General features: G+C 42.2%; 1 protein-coding gene across 1 annotated transcript in view; it reads left to right on the forward strand.

Moving 5' to 3' along the window:
• cdc123 (cell division cycle 123 homolog (S. cerevisiae)) overlaps window positions 1–22,372 on the forward strand; it is a 34,137-nt gene that overhangs the window by 854 nt on the left and 10,911 nt on the right. The window contains exons 2-7 of the mRNA XM_073066562.1: window positions 3,049–3,120; window positions 7,019–7,079; window positions 7,207–7,239; window positions 7,792–7,887; window positions 16,757–16,863; window positions 20,328–20,376. Coding sequence (XP_072922663.1) covers window positions 3,049–3,120; window positions 7,019–7,079; window positions 7,207–7,239; window positions 7,792–7,887; window positions 16,757–16,863; window positions 20,328–20,376 — 418 coding nt within the window. The remainder of the gene's footprint in view (window positions 1–3,048; window positions 3,121–7,018; window positions 7,080–7,206; window positions 7,240–7,791; window positions 7,888–16,756; window positions 16,864–20,327; window positions 20,377–22,372) is intronic.

The raw sequence follows: 22,372 nt of genomic DNA on the forward strand, positions 1-22,372 counted from the left end.
TTCGGGGGCGGGGCTGAGGGAGCACCGTGTGGCCGGGGAATGCGGTTGAGGGAACGCCACGTGGCTTGAAAAGGAGTGCTGTGCACCAAATGGGGCGCGGTGAGGGAGTGTCCACGTGAGGGCCAGGAAGGTTCTGCTGGAGGTGGGGTTTGGTGATGTTGAGAGTGCCTGTGGGAGTGGAAGCGAGGGAGCTTTGCGGCACTGAAGCTGAAGTAAAGGAGATCTTTAAGTATGTGACTAAATACAGTTCAGACAGAATGAGAGTGAAATAGTAATGTTTGGAGTTTCTGGGGGCACTTCAGAAGACACAGAAAAGATCCATCCCAATGATGAAGTATTCTAAAGGAAGGATGAGGCAACTGTGGCTGACAAGGGAAGACAAAGACAGCATAAAAGCAAAATAGGGGGCCTATAATATAGCAAAAATTAGTAGGGTTAGAATTGGGAAGCTTTTATAAACCAATGGAAGGAAACTAAAAAGCCATTAGGAAAGAAAAACATTGAAGTAAGTTCGCCGAAAATAACAGTATACCGAAAGTTTTTTCAGATATAAGGAATAAAAGAGAAGCAAGAATATATATTGCACCACTGGAAAATGACGCTGGAGAGGTAGTAATGGAGGACAGAGTATTGGCAGACCCAACTAAATAGCTATTTTGCACCATTCTTCACTGTGGAGGATACTAACTAACAGTATGCCAGAAATCTGAGAGTGTTGGGGCAGAAGTGAGTTTACATGCCGTTATAAAGGAGAAGGTGTTCGGGAAGCTGAAAGATCTAAAAGTAGATATGTCACCTAGACCAGGTGGATTATACCCCAAGGTTCTGAAAAGTAGCTGATGAGATTGTAATCATTAGTAATGATCTTTCAAGAATCACTAGATTCTAAAATGGTTCCTGGAGGACTGAAAAACTACAAATGTCACTCAAGATGGGAAGGAAGCAGAAGAAAGGAAATTATAGGATAGTTAGCATGACTTGGGTGGTTGGGAAAATGGAGTCCATTATTAAGAATGAGGTTTAGGGGTACTTGGATACACATGATAAAGTAGGCCACAGTCACCATGAATTCCTTCAGGAAAAATCTTGCCTAGCAGATCTTTTGGAATTCTTTGAAGAAATAAATGACAGGATAGACAGAGTCAGTGGATGTTGTTCACTTGGATTTTCAAAAGGCCTTTGACAAGGTGCTGCACGTAAGGCTGCTTAACAAGCCAATGGTAATACAGAAAAGATAAAAAGGTTGGCTGACTGGCTGGAGGCAGAGTGAGAATAAAGGCTGGGGGGGGGGGGGCGGTAGCGGTTATACTAATTGGCTGCCAGTGGCTGGTTGTGTTCTGTGGAGGTCTGTATTGGGACTGCTTCTTTTTACATTATCTGTTAACAGTTTTAATGATGGAATTGATGCCTTTGTGACCAAATTTGCAGACAATAGGTGGAGGGGAGGTAATGTCGAGGAAGGACATAGATTGGGAGAATGGATAAAGAAGTGGCAGATGGAAGTGTATGGTCATGCACTTTGGTAGAAGGAATAAAGGTGTAAACTATTTTCCAAACAGGAAGAAAATTTTAAAATCAGAGGTGCAAAAGGACTTGGGAGTTCTTGTGCAAGATGCCGCAAAGATTAACTTGCAGGTTGAGTTAGTGAGAAAGGCAAATGCAATGTTAGAATTCATTTTGAGAGGACTAGAATATAAGAGCAAGGACATAATTTTGAGACTTTAAAGGGCATTGGTCAGTTCGCACCTGGAGTATGGAGCTAGGCTACAATCAGTGATATGGCAGTGCTAATTCTATCAACTAGCCGTGCATCAATGGGCTAATTGTCTTCTTTAAAAGACATGTTTTTATTATTAAGCAACTATAGTTTCCTTTGGAGTAATCCTTCCTGAGATTATCTAATCTTGTTTAGAAACAGAATATGTTGGAAATAATCAGCAGCTCGTCACTGTTTCAATAGCAGGGAGAAAGATTAATTGCAATAGAATGTACAGCACAGTACAGGCCCTTTGGCCCTTGACATTGTGCCTATTCCAAGATCAATCTAATCCTTCCCTTCCACAGAGCTCTCCAGTTTTCTATCTTCCGTATGTATTTAAAGTCTTTAATGTATTCGCCTCTACCACCATTCATGGCAGAGTGTTCCATGCACCCACCTCTTTTTGTATATTTAAAAAAAAGCCTACCTCTGTCATCCCCCTCCTTATACTTTCTTCCGATCTCCTTAACATTATCCCTCCCCCTCGCCCCCCCCCCCCCCCAATACCCAACCCTGAATTAGCCATTTCCACCCTGGGATAAATTCTCTGGCTGATCACTATGCAAATTGTTATAACATAATAAACCTCTCAAAGAGTGACATCAAATATAATCTTGACACCAAGCTTGTTGGGGCTTCTGACACAAAATTGGCCCAGGAGTGAATTTGAAGGAGATGCAAGAGATTGCAGGTGCTAGTATCTGGAGTGAAAAACAAATTTTTGGAGGACCTCAGTGGGTCAGGCAGAATCTGTGGGGGAAGGAGCAGAACGGACAATCAACATTTCAGTTTGAGACCCTCAATCTAGCCTGGATTTTAAGGGTTGAGGTTAACAAAAAAAAAAGAATTGGAGAGGCAGGAAGGTTGAGGATGAAATTGGTTTATCTTCAAGGCAGAAATGACTCATATGAGCCATAAAAGAAAAGCGCGGTGTGGGGGATTATTAGAGCTGGTTTATTTTTTTTAGTAAGAGTGGTAGGTGCGTTGAATGCAGTGGCTGGGTGGTGGTAGAGGCAGATACGTTAGGATATTTGAGATTCTTAGACAGGCTCATGGATAAAAGACAAATGAAGGTTAGATTGATCTTAGAATAGGTTAAAGGGCCAGCACAACATTGTTGGCCAAAGGGCCTGCTGTAATCACCAGTGGCGAAGCATTTAAAATTTGACATTGAGTAAAAGTGCTGAAGCAATTACAAAATTTATTTTCCCTGATCATAAACCCTTGCATTGTTTCACTGAAATATCCTTGCAATCACTTTGTTTACATAGCTTTTCCTCATCTTACAGCATTGTTCTTCCACTCCCACAAAATGTTATTGATTACTTAATGGATGATGGGACTTTGGTGGTTTCCGGAAGGTACGGATTTAGGAATGTGTGCTTGTGTAGATCTGAATCTGTCTGTGATGGCCTTGATTGTTATTTGCCAAAAAAATTGGTGATTAAACCATCTAAATACCTGAAAAATAATGCTCAATGGTCTAGAAATGGCTCCTTCCCCTCTGCCATCAGATTTCTGAATCATCCATGAATATTATCTCCCAGTTTCTTTCATCAAGCAGTGACAAATCTGTTTAATCCAAATGGCTTTGTGTTCAATCTTATCAGTCAAAGCTAATTGTGGCCTTTCAATATCTGCCTGTTGCAATCACTGCAAAGGACATTAGTCCTTTCACTAATTTAACTTAATGTATGGCTGCATTAGTGGTCAAATTAGTGACCACTGATCTCAGGGCAGGAGTTTGATTTCCAGCATGCAGAGAGGGGCTTCAAATTCATAAATGTGGATCAGATGAAGTGGAAATAAGATTTATCAATCATGATATTCTGACTGGTAAAATCAGTAATGGCCTTCAGGAAAGGGAATAATGTAACCCGCACGCACTCTGGGCCCTTATGACACATCAGAACAGATTCAGATTTGTTATCACTGACATAACTTGTGAAACTTCTTGTTTTGTGGTAGCAGACAGTGCAGTACATTTAAAAAAAACTTAACAGTTGCAATAGAAAATATAAGAAAATTGTACAAAAAGGTGAGGTAGTGTTCATGGGCACATGGACTGAATTCGGAAATCTGATGGCAGATAGGAAAAAGCTGTTTCTAAAATGTGTGTGTCTTCAGGCACCTGTATCAAGTTATTGAAGGTAATAATGAGAAGAGGGCATGTCCTGGATGATGAGGGTCCTTCACGATGAATGCCGCTTTCTTGAGGCATTGCCTTTTGGGGAGGTTAGTGCCCATGATGGAGCTAGCTGAGTTTACAACCCTCTGCAGCTCTTTCCAATCCTTTGCACTGGGTCCTCCGTACCAGGTGGTTGTACAACCAATTAGAATGTTCTCCACGGAACGTCTGTAGAAATTTGTCAGAGTCTTTGGTGACATACCAAACCTCCTCAAACTCCTAATGAACTGTAGCCACTGACATGCCTTCTTCATAATTGACCGTAAGACAGGAGCAGAGTTAGGCCATCTGTCCCATTGAGCCTGCTCCACATTCAATCATGGTTGATCCTATTTTTTTCTCCTCCTCAGCCCCAGTTCCTGGCCTTCTCCCAATAACCTTTGATGCCATTTCAAATCAAGAACCTATCAATCTCTGCCTTAAACACACCCAACAACCTGGCCTCCACAGCTGCATGTTGCAACAAATTCCACAAGTTCACCACCCTTTGGCTAAAGAAACTTCTCTGTGTCTCTGTTTTGAAAGGGTACCCCTCTATCCTGAGGCTGTCCCCACTTGTCCTAGACTCTCACACCATGGGAAATGTCCTTTCCACATCTATTCTGTCTAGGTCTTACAACAATCAAAAGGTTTCAACGAGATTCCCCCCCCCCTCCCACCCCATCCTTCTGAATTCTAGCGAGTACAGACTCAGCCATCCAATGTTCCTCATATGATAACCCCTTCATTCCTGGAATCATCCTTGTGAACCTCCTCTGGATCCTCTCCAATGCCAGCCCATCTTTTCTAAGATGAGTGGCCCAAAATTATTCACACTTGCTGGCTGCCTCCAACACATTCTTGAGGCCTCACCAGTGCCTTATAAAGCCTCAGCATCACATCCTTGCTCTTGTATTCTAGACCTCTTGAAATGAATGCTAACATGGCATTTGCCTTCCTCACCACCGACTTGACCTGCAAGTTAACCTTTAGGGTGTTCTGCACAAGGACTCCCATGTCCCTTTGCTTATCAGATTTCTGGATTTTCTCCCCGTTTAGAAAATGGGCTGCACATTTATTTCTGCTACCAAAGTTCATGGCCATGCATTTTCCAACATTGTATTTCATTTGCCACTTTCTTGCTATTATCCTAATCTGTCTAAGTCCTTCTGCATCCTACCTGTTTCCTCAACACTACCTACCCCTCCACCAATCTTCGTATCATCTGCAAACTTGGCAACAAAGCCATCTATTCCATCATCTAAATCATTTATATACAGCATAAAAAGAAGTGGTCCCAACACCAACCCCTGCAGAACACCACTAGTCACTGGCAGCCAACCAGAAAGGGATCCTTTTATTCCCACTCACTGCCTCCTACCAATCAGCCAAAACTCTAACCATGTTAGTGACTTTCCTGTATTACCATAGACTCTTAACTTGATAAGCAGCCTCGTGTGGCGCCTTGTGGAAGTCCAAATATACAACATCCACTGCATCCCCTTTATCTATCCTACTTGTAATCTCCTCAAAGAATTCCAACAGGTTCGTTAGGCAGGATTTCTCCCTGAAGGAAACCATGCTGACTTTGTCTTGTCCTGTGCCACCAAGTACTCTATCACCTCATCCTTAACCATTGACTCTAACATCTTCCCAACCACTGAGGTCAGGCTAACTGGTCTATAATTTCCTTTCTGCTGCCTTCCTCCTTTCTTAAAGAGTGGAGTGATATATTGCATCAATATGTTCACCATCATCTCCACAATTAAAACAGGATCTTAATTTCTGTATTAGATTTCAGATTCATTTTTCACACATAATCAAAACGTACAGTGAAATGTGTTGTTTGCATTAACAACCAATAGACCCAAGAATGTGTCGGAGGCGCAAGTGTTGCCACATGTCATGGCACCAATGTGGCATGTCCACAATGTTCAGCACAATACAGGACACAAGAAAAACAACAAATATAAAACAAGCCCCTTTCCAGCCTTCCATCCACCCACCCGCACACACGGACAGTCCTCTAAGCCCTAGGCCTCCGAGCTTCCTGTCTCCAGGTATTGGGCTCAACTATCGGACTTCTGATCCACCTGAAGGCTTCTTTCTTCTGTGTTGACCCCCAGATTAGCTGATGTCAGGGCCCTGATCTCCAGGCCTGCTGAGTCACCAGCCCTCATACTTCCCACTCATGTGGACATCCGATCCTGGGACCCACCAACTGGGGAGAGCCCAACATCCACAGGTGTCCTTCATTGCCTGTCCGTATCACTGGCCTTTGAGTGTGGAGTGGAGGCTTTGACTCTGGGTGTCCTTTGTCTCATTGTTGGCCTTCAAAAGCAGAGTGGGGGCCTAGACTCTGACCTGATCTCTAAACTCTCATCTGACCTCCAACTCCTCCACATCTCTGTCCCTAGACCCTAACCTGATCCCTAATACCCCTCTCTGTTCCCAAAACTATCCCTACAAACTTTAAAAAAAAACTAAAACTGAACTATGATGCCCTCATTATAAACTTTGGAGAATGAGAGAGACTGGAACCAGAAACTAACCAGTAGGAAACTGAAGCAACCAGAAAGCACTGGAGGAACTCCAGAGAGCCAAGAACCGTCTGTGGAGGGAGCTTTCACATAATCCATATCAAAAACAAGAAAGTAATTAGGTTCTTAACACAGATCATGTTTACCTACTATTATTTAATCGGTTTATTGCAACAAATTATATATCTTGGAAATTTGTCTAATCTTCATTGTGAAAGACGTATCTATTTTAGTAAATTGTATTTATGAAAATGTTAAATATTCACTTTTATGCATTGAATTCTGAAATGTACACTCATCAACCAATATTTTTAATTTAACATACAATGCAATACATTCTGTCCTCTGTAGAATGTGCCTGGAAAATGCATTTGGTCTCCAGTGGTGTAGGGAAACATTTCTGTTTTGATAGTTATTGAGTTTCCACACGTTTTCCTAATAACTTTATTGTACTGATTTTATTCTTAAGTTTTCTTTTTATTTTTCATGATTTGTAACACTGTACATTTCTGATCTTTGTTTTCATGAGAGATTTGTTTCCAATTGATACAGAACTGAAGTCCCAAGTTGTTCACATACAAATGAAGACTGTGATGAGGAGCAGGATATACAGGTCTCTATTATTGCCTCAACTAAACCTTGTTCCATTATTGATGCTACATCTTTGCCTTAAGTGCTCTGAATCATTGGTTTCATTATAAGTCTTGTTTTCTAATTAGCTTTTTGTACCTTTCATACAGTGGTCAGACGATGAGAATGTGACTACTCTTACAGTAAGTAGCTGACATTTTAATTTATTGTTTTATTTAGAGATACAGCATGGTAACAGCTCCAATGAGCCCATATTGACCAATTGTACCCATGGGACCTATTAACCCATATGTCTTTTGAATGGGATGAACCTGAAGCACCCAGAGGCCACCCACACGGTCATGGGGAGCATGTATGAACTCCTTACAGACTGCGACAGAATTGAACCTGGACTGGTGGTGCTGTAAAGCATTACGCTAGCACCACACTACCATGTTGCCCCGCTACCATATTATCCCATTATTAGTGTATTGGATAAATATATTGTGGTATTTGTTTGTTTCTAGGACAAAGAAAACTATTCAGGTAAAGGGATTGCAGCTTCCTGAGCTTTACTTAAGCTAGTCATGGAGTTAAGCGTATGGCATTAACGGAACTTGTACACTTTGAAATTTACAATAAATTGTAAATTTATCTTAGAGCAGCAACTGGTGGGTTTTGGATAAACACCACTATATTATGGTGTTTTATTATCATTTACATTTAACTTTAATGATTTTCTTTCCAATATGTAGGCTCCAGAATTTCCAGATTTTGCAGCGCAAGTACAGGAAGCTATAAATTCTCTTGGAGGTAGCGTATTTCCAAAGCTAAATTGGAGCGCTCCTCAGGTAAGAGAATGCTGGACAACTTTGCTCTATTTTATGTTTGGGTTTTCTACAGTTCAATCTGTCTCAGGGATATCTTTAATGAAAAAGATGCCACTTTGTAAACACAAGGGATTCTGCAAATGTTAGAAATCTTGAGAAGCACAAAATGCTGGAGGTCTCAGTAATTGGAGGGGAATAAACAGGTAACGTTTCAAATGCCATTTTGTATTTCTTTTGGATCTATGTTTAATTAAGTTACTTTGTATTAGTCAGTATTTGCCCAAATAGTGGTAATTTATTCAGTTGTAAGGTAATTCTGTGTAGCCATTACACTGCTCATAAACCAGCCTTGCATTTCATGTAAACATTGCTGAATTGAGGGTGAGAAGATTTTTTTTAATTCAAGTGACAGCAAGAATATTGGAAAAGGACAATTTCAAGTGGTTACTAAAGCCAGGTTATTCCCATAAGACCACAAGAAATGATAGCAGAATTAGGCCATATAGCCCATCAAATCTGCTCTGCCATTTCATTGGGCTAATTCATTTCCCTCTCAGCCCCAGTCTCCTGCCTTTTCTTTGTAATCCTTCATGCCCTGACTAATCAAGAATCTATTAACCTCTGCCTTAAATATACCAAGGACTTGGCCTCCACAGCTGCCTGTGGCAAAGAATTCCACAGATTCACCACCCTTTGGTTAAAGAAATTTCCCCAGCATGGGAAACATCCTCTCAACATGCACTCTATCGAGGCCTTTCCACATTGATTAGGTTTCGATGAGAACCCCCCCCACCCCATTCTTCTGAATTCCAGTGAGTACAGGACCTGAGCAATCAATTGGTCCTAATATGGTAACCCTTTCATTCCTGGAATCATTCTTATGAACCTCCTCTGAACTCACGCCAATGTTAGCACGTCCTCTTAGATAAGGGGCCCAAAACTGCTCACAATACTCCGATGCCTTACCAGTGCCCTATAAACCCTCAACATTACATCCTTGCTTTTATATTCTAGTCATCTCGAAATGAATGCTACTAGTCTCTGGCAGCCAACCAGATAAGGCCTCTTTTATTCCCAATCTTTGCTTCCTGCCTGTCAGCCAATCTTCCGAACGTGCCAGTACCTTTCCTGTAATGAACTCCTATCTTTAGCAGTCTCATATGATGTATTTTGTCAAAGACATTCTGAAAATCCAAGTGCACAACATCCACCAATTCTCCTTTGTCTATCTTGTTTGTTATTTCTTTATAGAATTCCAACAGATCTGTCGGGAAATATTTCTTTTTTGGCCTATTTCATCATGTGCGTCCAAGTATCCTAAAGACACATTCTAACAATCGACACCCAACCATGGCCTATAATTTTCTTTCTTCTGTCTGTCTCCCTTCTGAGAATGGAGTGACATTTGCAATTTTCCAGTCCTCTGGAGCCATGCCAGAATATATTGATTCTTGAAAGATCATTACTAATGCCTCAACAATCTCTTCAGGTACTTTTTCAAGAACCCTGGGGTAGACCATCTGGTTCAGTTGATTTATCTACCTTCAGAACTATCTGCTTCCCAAGCACCTTCTGCCTTGTAATGGCAACTTCACTCACTTCTGCCCCCAACACTCTCGAACTTCTGGCATACCACTAGTGTCTTCCACATTGAAAACTAATGCAAAATACTTATTCATTTCGTCCACCATTTCCTTGTCCTTCATTATCACCACTCCTGCATCATTTTCCAGTGGCATGCTATCTACTCTCGCTTCTCATTTACTTTTCATCTATATGAAGACACTTTTGGTATCCTTTTTGATATTTTTGGACAGCTTACCTTTGACTTTTTTTCATTGCCTTCTGTTGATATTTTTTTTTAAAGCTTCTGAATCCTGTCACTTCCCACTAACTTTTGCTATATCATATGCCCTTTCTTTGGCTTTTGTTGGCTTTGACTTTCCTTGTCAGCCACGGTTGTGTCATCCTGCCTTTACAATCCTACTTCTTTGGGCTAGATCTATCCTGCAAGTTCTGAATTTCTCCTAGAAATTCCAGCCATTGCTGCTCTGCTGTCACTTCTGCTGCTAATGTCTCCTTCCAATCAACTTTAACCAGCTCCTCGCTCATGTCCCTAATTCCCTTTACTCCATTGTAATACTGATACATCTGACTTTAGCTTCTCCCTCTCAAATTGCAGGGTAAATTCTATTATGATCACTTATCCCTAAGGGTTCCTTTACCTTAAGCTGTAATCCCAGTTCATTGCACAACACCCACGAGCTGCTCTAAAAAGCCATCTTATAGGCATTCTACAAATTCCCCTTCTTGGGATCCAGCACCAACCTAATTTTCTTCATCTGTCTGCATATTGAAATCTCTCTTGACTATCATTAACATTGCCCTTTTGACATGCCTTTTCTATCTCTTGTTGTAATTTGTATCCACATCTTTGTTATTGTTTAAAGGCCAGTATATAACTTCCATTAGCATCTTTTTTACCCTTGCAGTTTCTTAGCTGTACCCACAAGGATTCTGCACCTATCAATCCTTTGTCACCTCTTTCTAAGTGTTTGATTTCATTTATTTTACCAACAGGGCCACCCCACCCTCTCTGCCTACCTGTCTGTCCTTTTCATACAATGTGTATCCTTGGATGTTAAGCTCTCAGCTATATTTTTCTTTCTGCTGTGACTCAGTGATGCCCATGTCGTACGTTGCCGATCTCTAACTGTGCTACAAGTTCATCTAACCTTATTCCTTAAACTGCGTGCATTCAAATGTAACACCTTCAGTCCCGTATGCATCAACCTTTTAAATGTTGTCCCCCTTTTATACTGCAACTCATCCATTGCCTGCAATTTTGCCCAATCATTGGCCTATCCTTGCTAGCAGTCTCACTACACACTTCCTCTGTAAGCCAACTGCCGAAACTCAGCTCTATCACTCCAGTTCCCATCCCCCTGCCAAATTAGTTAAAGCCCTCCCGAACAGCTGTAGCAAACCTGCCCACAAAGATATTGGATCCCCTCAGGTTCAGGTGTAATGCATCCCTCTTGTACAGGTCGTACCTTCCCCAGAAGAGATCCCAATGATTCAGAAATATGGACCCCTACCCCCTGCACCAATTCCGCAGTCACACATTTATCTGCTGAATGCTCCCATTCTTGCCCTCACTAGTATTTTTCACAGGCAGTAATAGAGATTACTAGCCTGGCATTCTGCTTTTCAGCTTTTTACCTAGATCCCTATATTCTCTCTACAGGACCTCCTCGCCTTTCTTACCTGTGTCATTCGTGCCAATATGTACCAAAACTTCTGGCTGCTGACCCACTGCCTTTAGAATGCTGTGGATCGGATCTGAGACTTCCCTGACCCTGGCTCCTGGGAATCAACATACCATCTGGGTGTCTCTTATCACGTCCACAGAATCTTGTTTCTATTACTCTAACTGTGGAATCTTCTATCACTACTGCAGTTCTCTTCACCTCTTTTCTGAGCCTCAGTGTCAGAGACCTGGTCATTGCAGCTTCCCTGTGCTAGGTCAACCTGTCAACCATATCCAAAATGGTATATTTATTATTGAGGGGAATGGCCACAGAGAAACTCTGTACTTCCTTCTGGTGACCACCCAGATACCTGCTTCCTGCAACCTAGGGGTGACTACCTACTTATAGCTCCTATCTGTCATTTTCTCAGTCTCCTGTATGAACCGAGTGTCATTGAACTTCAGCTCCTGTTCATTAACACATTCTCTAAGGAGCTGCAGCTCAGTAGACCTGGTGCAGATGTGGTTATTTGGGAAGCTGTAGGTCTCTCAGATTCCCCTCATCTTACACAAAGTACATAACACTACCCCAGAGTCATACTCACTGTTCTAACTACTCCGTAACAGACAAGGAATGAAAATAAAGAAGAAACTTAGCTTCTATTTACCTCGCCCAAGACTGATGAGCCAAGGCCAATGACTCCCCAGTATAACACTGGTCAACTCCAACAATTGCCGCTCCAGTTACCCCTGCTTTATTTTTATTCGTCCTTGCTAATGAATCCCATTTACTGATTGGCTGCAGTGAATTATCTTCCCATTGATTTTGAAACACAGATTCAGGTTAAACACATGAGAACTCGGAAAATTGGATGGAATTTATAGTTAAGGTACCAGTGCAGGGGTAACTACAGTGGACTGACAGGATGAACTTGCTGGATCTCTTTGTGAGGAATAAATCTGATTGAGGGCAGGAGGAGAAATAAATTAAGGGGAGTGGGTGGGGGGGGGGGTGATCTGGGGAGGGGTGGGGTCTAACTAGAATGGTTAACTAATTGTTCCTATGCTAACAGATCCCTTTCTAGAATTCTTAGCTAAAGCCCCTCTATCTTGCTATTCTGTGTACTTTAAAAACTTTTTAATATCATAGTGTTGAAACAGACCACTCAGCTCTTCACATCCATGCTAGCCAGTGGGCATGGGTGTGTAGTGGTTAACACAATCACTTTACAGTGCCAGCAATCACTGACCAGAGTTCGATTCCCATCACTGTTTTTAAGGTGTTTGTACATTTTCCATGTGGGTTTCCTCTGGGTTTCCCGGTTTTCTCCCACATTCCAAAGACATACAGGCAAGAGTTACTAAGTTGTGGGCATGTTATGTTGGTGCTGGGCTCAATGTTAAGTAATTTAAGTAATTTTATATGTAAACATGTAAAACATATGTGAATATATACGCAGCGCCATCTTGTTCTTCTAGATAGTACTGTGTACAGCAGCCGTGTGTGTACTCTGAATTAGCAATGTAATTTTCTGCTTATCTCTTTACTTCTTTCTGCACTTCTCTTACAAGAAGCTGAAAGTCACATCTGGTATGATCAACTGACTCTTGAACATCAGAAAGATGGCATTCAGTCATAAGGTGTTGCCTTTCTTCTACTGGGACCCTCTGCTTGATGTGTGTCTACCCAAACCAGAAGTCTTGGATAAATAGTTCACTTGTGTGTTGCTCTCTGCACAAGGGATAAAGCCTTCGGAGACCAACAGGAGCTCAGGAGATGCATGATGATTTATGTAGAGCCATCAAGGTAGCAAAACAGCGACAAGGACAAAATCCAGTCACAACTCTGTGAGAAAGACACATGCAATGTATGGCAATGACTGCACACCATCGCAGACTTCAAGAGGAAACACAGCAGCAGAGCCAACATTGCCGCCTCGCTCCCAGACAAGCTAAATGTTTTTTACTCTTGATTCGAGGCTGATAAGACTGAACCCTTGAGGAGAGCTGCTTCTCGGTCATCTTGGAGGCTGAGGTACGCAGTACATGCCAACAGCCGCAAGGCAGCGGGGCCAGACGGTATCCCAGGATGGGTCCTCAAAGTGTGTACGGAACAGCTGGCTGGTGTGTTTACAGACATTTTTCATCTCTCCCTCTCCCAGTGTGTAGTGCCCTCCTGTTTCAAATCGTCCATCATTGTCCCTGTACCTAAGAAAACCAAGGTAGCATGTCTGAACGATTGGCGCCCTTTGCACTCAACTTAATTATAAGCAAGTGCTTTGAGAGGCTGGTTAAAGACTACATCTGCAGCATGCTACCACCCATACTGGACACCCTACAATTAGCCTACTAATGGAATTGGTCTACCAATGACGCCATAGCCACAGCACTACATACTGTCCTCACTCACCAGGAAAAGAGGGATGCATACACTAGAATGCTGTTCTTGGACTGCAGTTCAGCATTCAACACCCTCCAGACTTGACAGGAAGCTCAGAGACCTTGACCTGCACCCCACCTTGAGCAAGTGGATCGCCAACAAGTTGTAGAGATGGGCTCTCTCACTTCTGCCCCTCTGACCCTCAACAAAGGTGCCTCCAGGGTTGAGTCCTGAGTCGTCTCCTCCACTCCCTTTACATCCATGACTGCGCTGTCACACACAGCTTCAATCTGCTGATCAAATTTGCAGATGACACAATGTTGATCAGCCATATTTCTAGCTACGGAGGAGAGGTTAACATCCTGACACAGTGCTGTCAAGTTAACAATGTCTCCTTAAATGTCCAGAAAACAAGAGCTGATCATGGATTACAGGAGGAATGGAGACAGGTTCACCCTGATCAACATCAATGGGACTGCAGTTGATAGGGTGAGTAGTTTCAAGTTCCTCAGTATACACATCACTGAAGATCTCACCTGGACTGTACACACTGGTTGTGTGGCAGGAAAAGCAGAAGAGCATCTCTTCCACTTCGGGCGACTGAAGAAGTTCAGCATGAGCCCCAAGTTCTCAAGACCTACAGGGCACCACTGAGAGCAGCCTGATTGGCTGTATCATTGCCTAGTTTGGGAACTGCACCAACCTTGATCACTGGGCACTGCAAAGAGTGGTGTGGACAGGCCAGCGGTTCTGTGGATGTGAACTTCCACTGAGGCCATTTACAGCAGCAGGTGTGCAAAGAAGGCTGGAAGATCATCGGAAACCGGCCACCCCAACCATAAACTGTTTCAGCTGCTTCCATCTGGCAAACAGTACCACAGCATTAAAGCCAGGACCAACAGGCTATGGGACAGCTTCTTTCTACAAGCCATCAGACTTACAAATTCACACATCTGTACATTGCAACGGAGTCATAATGCAAAGATTTTTACTCCCTCACGTTCTGGGACAGATGTAAGATTTAAATAAATAAATTCAAATTCAACTGACAGTTTTTTGCTTATAGTAGAAAGGAAAAGTTTGTGAACTCTTTGCAATTACCTGGTTTTCTGCATTAATTCCTCATAAAATGTGGTCTGATCTTAATCTAAGTCACAATAACAGACAATACAATCTACGTAAACTAGTAACAAACAATTGAACTACATCTTGTCAGTTCTGAGTACACCACTTAAACAATCACAATCTAGGTTCAAAAAAGTATGTGAACTTCTGGGGTAATGCCTTGTATAAAAGCTTACTTAGTGTCAGGTTCCCAATCAATGGATACTGAAGGAAGTGAAAAAGAACCCAAGGGTAACAGCAAAAGACCTGCAGAAACCTCTAGAACTTGCTGAAGTCTCTTTCATGTGTCCGCTATAAGAAAAACGTTGAACAAGAATGATGTTCATGGAAGTAAGTTTGCTTATCAAAAAAGACATTGCTGCACATCTCAAGTTTTCAAATGATCACCTTCCACAACGCTTCTGGGACAATGTTCTGTGGACAGATGAGACAAAAGTTGAACTTTTTGGTAGAAATGCACACTGTTATGTTTGGAGGTAAAGGTGCACAACTCCACAACAATAAAACTTCATCCCAACTGTGAAGCATGGTGGAAGGAGCATCATGGTTTGGGGCTGCTTTGCTGTCTCAGGGCATGGACTGCTTGAGGGAACAATGAATTCAAAATTGTATCAAGACACTTTACAGGAGAATGTTAGGGTAGCATTCCATCACCTTAAGCTTAATAGAAGCTGGATAATGCAACAAGACAATGATCTGAAACACAAGAGTAAATCGACAATAGAATGGTTTAAAAAGAAGCAAATTCATGTTTTGGAATGGCCAAGTCAGAGTCCGGACCTTAACGCAATTGTGATGCAGTAGCATGACCTATAGAGAGCTCTTCATGCAAGAAATCTCAAATATTGATGAACTGAAACAGTTTTGTTTGAAGGAATGGTCTAAAATTCCTCCTCGCCATTGTGCAAGTCTGATCAGCAGCTACAGGAAATGTTTGGTCGAGGTTTTTGCTGCTGACCAGCTATTAAGTGCAAGGGTTCACATACTTTTTCTAGCTTGGACTGTAAATGATTGAACAGCGTGTTCAATAAAGACATGAAAATTATAATTGTTTGTGTGTTATTAGTTTAGGCAGATGGTGTTTTTCTGTTATTGAAACTTAGATGAAGATCAGACCATATTTTATGAGTAATTAATGCAGAAAACCAGGTAATTGCAAATGGTTCACAAACTTTTTCTTGAAACTGTATGTGAGGGTAAAGGAATTTGAAATATAGTTGGGTAAAACACAGCCTTGACTTTTTAGAGAGCAAAGTTCATGTGAGAGGCTGAACTCCTGTTCTACGTGTGGTGCTTTATTTATTTTTATTTACTTAGTGATACAGCACAGAGTCAGACCTTCCAGCCGTTCGAGTCGTGCCACCCCAGCATCTGCCAACAAACCCGATTAACCCTAAGCTAATCACAGGACAATTTACAATGAGCAATTAACCTATCCTACACGCCTTTGGACTGTGGGAGTAAACCGGAAGACCCAGAAAAAAACTTGCGCATTCCACAGGGAGGACATACAGAGACTCTCTACAGAATGGTGCCGGAATTGAACTCTGAACTCTGGGACACCCCAGGCTGTAATTGCACTGTGCTAACTGCTATGCTACCGTGGTGCTTATAGGCTAGGAATCAGACTATTGCCTGTACAAGTTCCCTATTTATTGTATTTACCATCTGATCACAAGAACAATTATTTATAATGAAGTATTCTATGGGATTTAATCCAAGAGTAAACTCGTCACTGACCCTTGAATGCAGAACAGAGGCTTAAACTCTGTCCTGTTCCCTAATTCACCCACGTCCCTGTTCCTAAACCCTAACTGGATCCCTAAATCCTCTGTCTGTCCCTAAAACCATCCCTACGAGCCAAAAAAAATCCCAAGATACACTCTTCATTTTCTACTTTTATTTTTTCTGCCCTGTGTACGATTATTATTCACTGTTCCCACATACCCAGTTTGCAGGATATAAGGTTTGAAGTTCAAAATTCATGAAATTATATTTTGCTTACCTTTTAATGAAAATCAGCCAAGTGCTTGTCCATTGAGGGGAGGGAATGTGAAATGCTCACTAATGTCAGTATGCTCTGTTTGATCAAATGACCAAGCCCACAATCTCTTTGTCTTTTCTCCCATTTTTAGGATGCCCAGTGGATTGCAATGAACGGCTCTCTCAAGTGCAGAAACCTGAGTGACATCTTCCTGCTCTTGAAAAGCTCTGACTTTGTTATGCATGACCTGACTCAACCGTACGTACCAGCGTCTTTGATATTTCTACCTTCAAAGAGTTTGGTTTTATTGATTGAGTTGAATATCTTGTCCAGCCATTTTCTTTCCATTGTTTCTGTTCCTGAAAGTGTTGACTTCTTGAAGCAGTGGGCTTTTGTATGTAGGTTCAAGCCATGAATAGTAAAGGCCTATTAGCATGTAAGATCGTTACAGCGGTACGATAACATTGACAAGGTGACACAGTAGTGTAGTGGTTAGAGCGACGCTCTACAGTGCCAACGATTTGGGTTCAAAAGTATGTTTTGATATACATGTAACAAATGAAGCTGATCTTTAATCAATGATTTAGCAAATGAGCTGATATTTTGTGAGTGCGGGAAGAGGCTTGTTTTGCTGCTGTTGTTTCGTTCTGCTGAACGTGGTAGGCGTGTTATGTTGCTTCTGGAATCTGTGGTGACATTTGAGAGCTGCCCCTAGTGCTTGCCTAGATTGTGTTGGCTGTTAAGGCAAACAACACATTTTACCATATACTTGCACATTCATGTGACAATTAACTAAATCTTAATCGACAGCCAAAACCTTAACTTGACTTCTTCTTGATGGAGGTGTACAAGATGATAAGGGGCCTGGATCAAGTGGACAACCAGAGGCTTTTTCCCAGAATGTAAATGGCTAACATGACGGGGTTTAATTTTAAGGTGATTAGAGGAAAATATGGGAGGGATGTCAAGGGTAGTTCTTTTTACACAGTTGTGAGTGCATGAAATATCCTGCCAGGGTGGAGGTAGAGCCAGATGCCTTAGGGACATTTAAGAGACTTTTAGATAGGTACTTGGATGATTGAAAAAATGGAGGGCCAGGTGAAAGGGAAGGATTAGATTGATCTTGGAGTAGGTCAACACATTATGGGCCAAAGGGCCTGTACTGTGCTGTACTGTTTGATGTTCTTCATTTTATCAGGTCCGATGTGTGATGAGAAAAACTCTTCCCTTGCCCAGATGGGTGTCACTCTGACATTCAAAGCCTAGTGTCATTCTGAGTCAATCTGCTTTCCCTCCACTCCTTGTGCACAAATGCTGGGATGTAACTAGTAGAGTGGATAGGGGAGAGCCAGTGGATGTGGTATATTTAGATTTTCAAAAGGCTTTTGACAAGGTCCCACACGGGAGATTAGTGTGCAAACTTAAAGCACACGGTATTGGGGGTATGGTATTGATGTGGATAGAGAATTGGTTGGCAGACAGGAAGCAAAGAGTGGGAGTAAATGGGACCTTTTCAGAATGGCAGGCAGTGACTAGTGGGGTACCGCAAGGCTCAGTGCTGGGACCCCAGTTGTTTACAATATAAATTAATGATTTAGACGAGGGAATTAAATGCAGCATCTCCAAGTTTGCGGATGACACGAAGCTGGGCGGCGGTGTTAGCTGTGAGGAGGATGCTAAGAGGATGCAGGGTGACTTGGATAGGTTAGGTGAGTGGGCAAATTCATGGCAGATGCAACTTAATGTGGATAAATGTGAGGTTATCCACTTTGGTTGCAAGAACAGGAAAACAGATTATTATCTGAATGGTGGCCGATTAGGAAAAGGGGAGGTGCAATGAGACTTGGGTGTCATTGTACACCAGTCATTGAAGGTGGGCATGCAGGTACAGCAGGCGGTGAAAAAGGCAAATGGTATGTTGGCATTCATAGCGAGAGGATTTGAGTTCAGGAGCAGGGAGGTTCTACTGCAGTTGTACAAGGCCTTGGTGAGACCACACCTAGACTATTGTGTGCTGTTTTGGTCCCCTAATCTGAGGAAAGACATTCTTGCCATTGAGGGAGTACAGAGAAGGTTCACCAGATTGATTCCTGGGACGGCAGGACTTTCATATGAAGAAAGACTGGATTGACTAGGCTTATAGTCACTGGAATTTAGAAGATTGAGGGGGGATCTTATTGAAATGTATAAAATTCTAAAGGGATTGGACAGGCTAGATGCAGGAAGATCGTTTCTGATGTTGGGGAAGTCCAGAACGAAGGTCACAGTTTAAGGATAAAGGGGAAACCTTTTAGGGCCGAGATGAGGATAAACTTCTTCACACAGAGAGTGGTGAATCTGTGGAATTCTGTCCCACAGGAAACAGTTGAGGCCGGTACATTGGCTATATTTAAGAGGAAGTTAGATATGGCCTTTGTGGCTAAAGGGATCAGTGGGTATGGAGAGAAAGCAGGTACAGGGTTCTGAGTTGGATGATCAGCCATGATCATACTGAATGGCGGTGCAGGCTCGAAGGGTCGAATGGCCTACTCCTGCACCTATTTTCTATGTTTCTATGTGTATTGTCTATGTAATGCAGTGCTGCAACCCCCACACTTATGGACAGGGCAGTAGCAGCAGGCACTTGGGAACATCACACTGGGTTTAGAAATACAGCATAATAACCATCTCTTCCTGACCAGTGAACGCACGGCACACAAATACACCCATACTATCCCCATACGTCTTTGGAATGTGGGAGATATCCGGAATACCCACTTGGTCACAGGAAGAATGTACAAACTCCCTTGCACTCAGTGGCAAATTGATCCCTGGTTGCTGGCGCTGTAACGCTGCTAGATAGATTTTGTTGCACTGCCTATCAAAATTGCTATGGGACTTGCCACACAGACTGCAGCAGTTGAAATAGCAAGTGCTGGCTCAACTTGGGGAAGTCAGTGCTCGGCTTGCCTGATGCCTGTGCGCCACGGAAGAGAACAAAAAAAAATCACAAGAGCTACATTGACGCATACAACACAGTCCCCACCTCCAAGTACCCTTTGGTCTTCTGCCATTTTGAGCAGTTTGTGCATCCTAAATCAATGTTTTGATTTAACTGCTTTGCAAATCTGTCCATTTGCAAGGTTGGAGGGAATATACTATGTATTTTCCCTGAGTGATCAGCAGTGATCAATGCTGCTTACAGCTTAAACATGAGATTCTGTAGATGTGGAAAAGTTCAGAGTAACACTTACAAAATGTTCGGTGATGAAGGGTCTTGGCCTGAGACGTCAACTGTTTTTCTCCTCCATAGATGCTGCCTGACCTGCTGAACTCCTCCCCCTTGTTGTTATTTCTACCACACTCCGTTATTCAGGAAAGCTCTTGACTGATTTTAAATCTTTCATTTGGGATATTTTGTTTTGCTTCACACAGTTGATTGAAAGTTGCATGAGACTGACTTGGAGGACAAAATACCTGCCACTCTTCCAAAGAAACACCCTCTCAATTCAGTTGTATTTGGACCATGCCCACTTTGAACACAATTCAGTGCATGTTATTATCGAAATTACTGTTAGTTCAGACATTGTACATAACATTGAAGCTAACAGTCTTCTCCATTTCCTTTGTAAACCTTGTTAGACAGGTTCTAAAAATTTTAAAAAAACCCTATCACTGTGATCGTTCTGATGAACTGAATAGTTAATTAATTCTGTTTAATGTTTGCTTTTTTATTCACCCAGATTTCTTCACTGTACTGATGATTCACCAGATCCCAAAATTGACACGCAGGTAAGGCAGACTTTGGTTTCAGGTCTATTATATTTGCCATTTCTCTGGATCTGAGCTGTAATGCACCACATAGTGTCAGTGGTTCAAGCTGGTGGTGATAGTGGTGTAATGGTGTGGCACACTTTTGACCTCTTAATGCCAATTGAGCATCGTTTAAATGCCACAGCCTGCCTGAGTATTGTCACTGACTGTGTGCCACTGACTGACTGTGTGCATGCCTTCGTGGCCACAGTCTACCCATCTTCTAATGGCATCTTTCGGCAGGATAACACACAGTGTCACAAAGCACACATCAACTCAGGCTGCTTCCAATAACATGACAATGAGTTCAGTGTACTCTAAATGCCTCCATGGTCACCAGATCTCAATCCAATAGAGCACCTTTGCGATGTGGTGGGAAATTTGCAGCCAACCTATCTGCAGCAACTACCTGATGCTATATATCAACATGGACAAGAATCTTTAAGGAATGTTTCTAGCAGTTTGTTGAAACCATATCATGAAGGATTCAGTCTGTTCTGGGGGCAAAGAAGGTGGGTGGAAGGGTTTTCTACCCCGCACTGGAAAGGTGTACCTAATAAAGTGGCCATTGTGTGTGTGTGTGCTGCATAATTTTTATCTGTTTGTAATTTAAAGTAGTTTTTTTGTCTTCCACTGTACTGCGGCCACAGAACAGCAAATTTCACAACATAAACCACAAGAAAATCTGCAGATGATGGGAATTCAAGCAACACACACACAATGCTGGAGAAACTCAGAAGGCCAGGCAGTATCTGTGGGGAAAAAAGTAAAACAGTCGATGTTTCAGACAGAGACCCTTCATCCATCACTGACAGTCCTGATGAAGGGTCTCGGCCCAAAATGTTGACTATTCACAAATTATGCGACTTGTCAGTGATAAACCTTATTGTGATTCAGGGATGCTTACTTGTTTTATTCAGGTAGGCTGCTGTCTAGGATCTAAATGCCCTTTATTGTAGAATGTTCCAATTCAAAAGCCCTCTCAGAAGTTTTGTGGTCTTTGATATTTATGCTAGTACCAATTATTTATCACTGACAAAATCCTGTAGCTGTGTGAGTTTTCTTTGGGTACTCCAGTTTCCTGACGTGTGTGGATAGATTATTTGCCCATTGTAAATTGTTCCCACTTTGTAGGTGAGTGCTGGAATCTGGATGGCATGGATGAGACTATGGTTGGAAGAAAAGGGGTTAATGCAGTTGGGTGAAACAAATACTGCTAATGCTGGAAATCTAAAAAATTTAAAAGATAGAAGATGGACGAACTTTTTTGTCACATGAGACATACAATGAAATGTGTCATTTTCCATTAAATCAAATTAGTGAGGCTTGTGCTAGACACCACACAAAAAATGAAGTAGGGAATATTCAGCAGGTCAGGCTGCATGTGTATGAACAGTTAATGCTTCAGGTTGCAGAGAAGACCACTTGTTAGAGTTGTGAAGGAGAGCAGGTTGAAAGTAGCATGGTTGTGTAGTGGTTAGCTTAACACTATTACAGCAGCAGCAACCAGTTCAGCTATGCTGCTGTAATTTGTATGTTCTCTGTGACTGTGTGGGTTTCCTCTGGTGCTCCAGGTTCCTACTTCTTCTTGAAGACGTAGGGTTTAATTGGCCACATAGCTGTAATTGCATGATGCGGACTTGTTGGGCCAATTGGCCTATCATTGTGCAGTATCTTTAAATAAATAAAAATAAAATAAATAAACGGACAGGGGGTGGGAGGAGAGGAGATTCCCGATAGGGTTAAAGTGAGGTGATCATGAGGATAAACTGTAGTACTCAGTGAGTGAATGGGAACGTTTAGAGAGTGTGTGACATAGAAAGAAGTGTAGTTGTAAAATGCAGAGCAGAAGAACATGCCTGGCAGGTCAAGATGGGCATGTCCTCCACTTCCAGAGAAGAAGATTCAAAAATAAAAGGCTGAGCCAACATCACAGATGGATGACTGATGTGGATCCAATTTGGCATTGAAACCC

Source organism: Hemitrygon akajei, chromosome 14, assembly GCF_048418815.1.
Source record: "Hemitrygon akajei chromosome 14, sHemAka1.3, whole genome shotgun sequence".
NCBI classification, from domain to species: Eukaryota; Metazoa; Chordata; class Chondrichthyes; order Myliobatiformes; family Dasyatidae; genus Hemitrygon; species Hemitrygon akajei.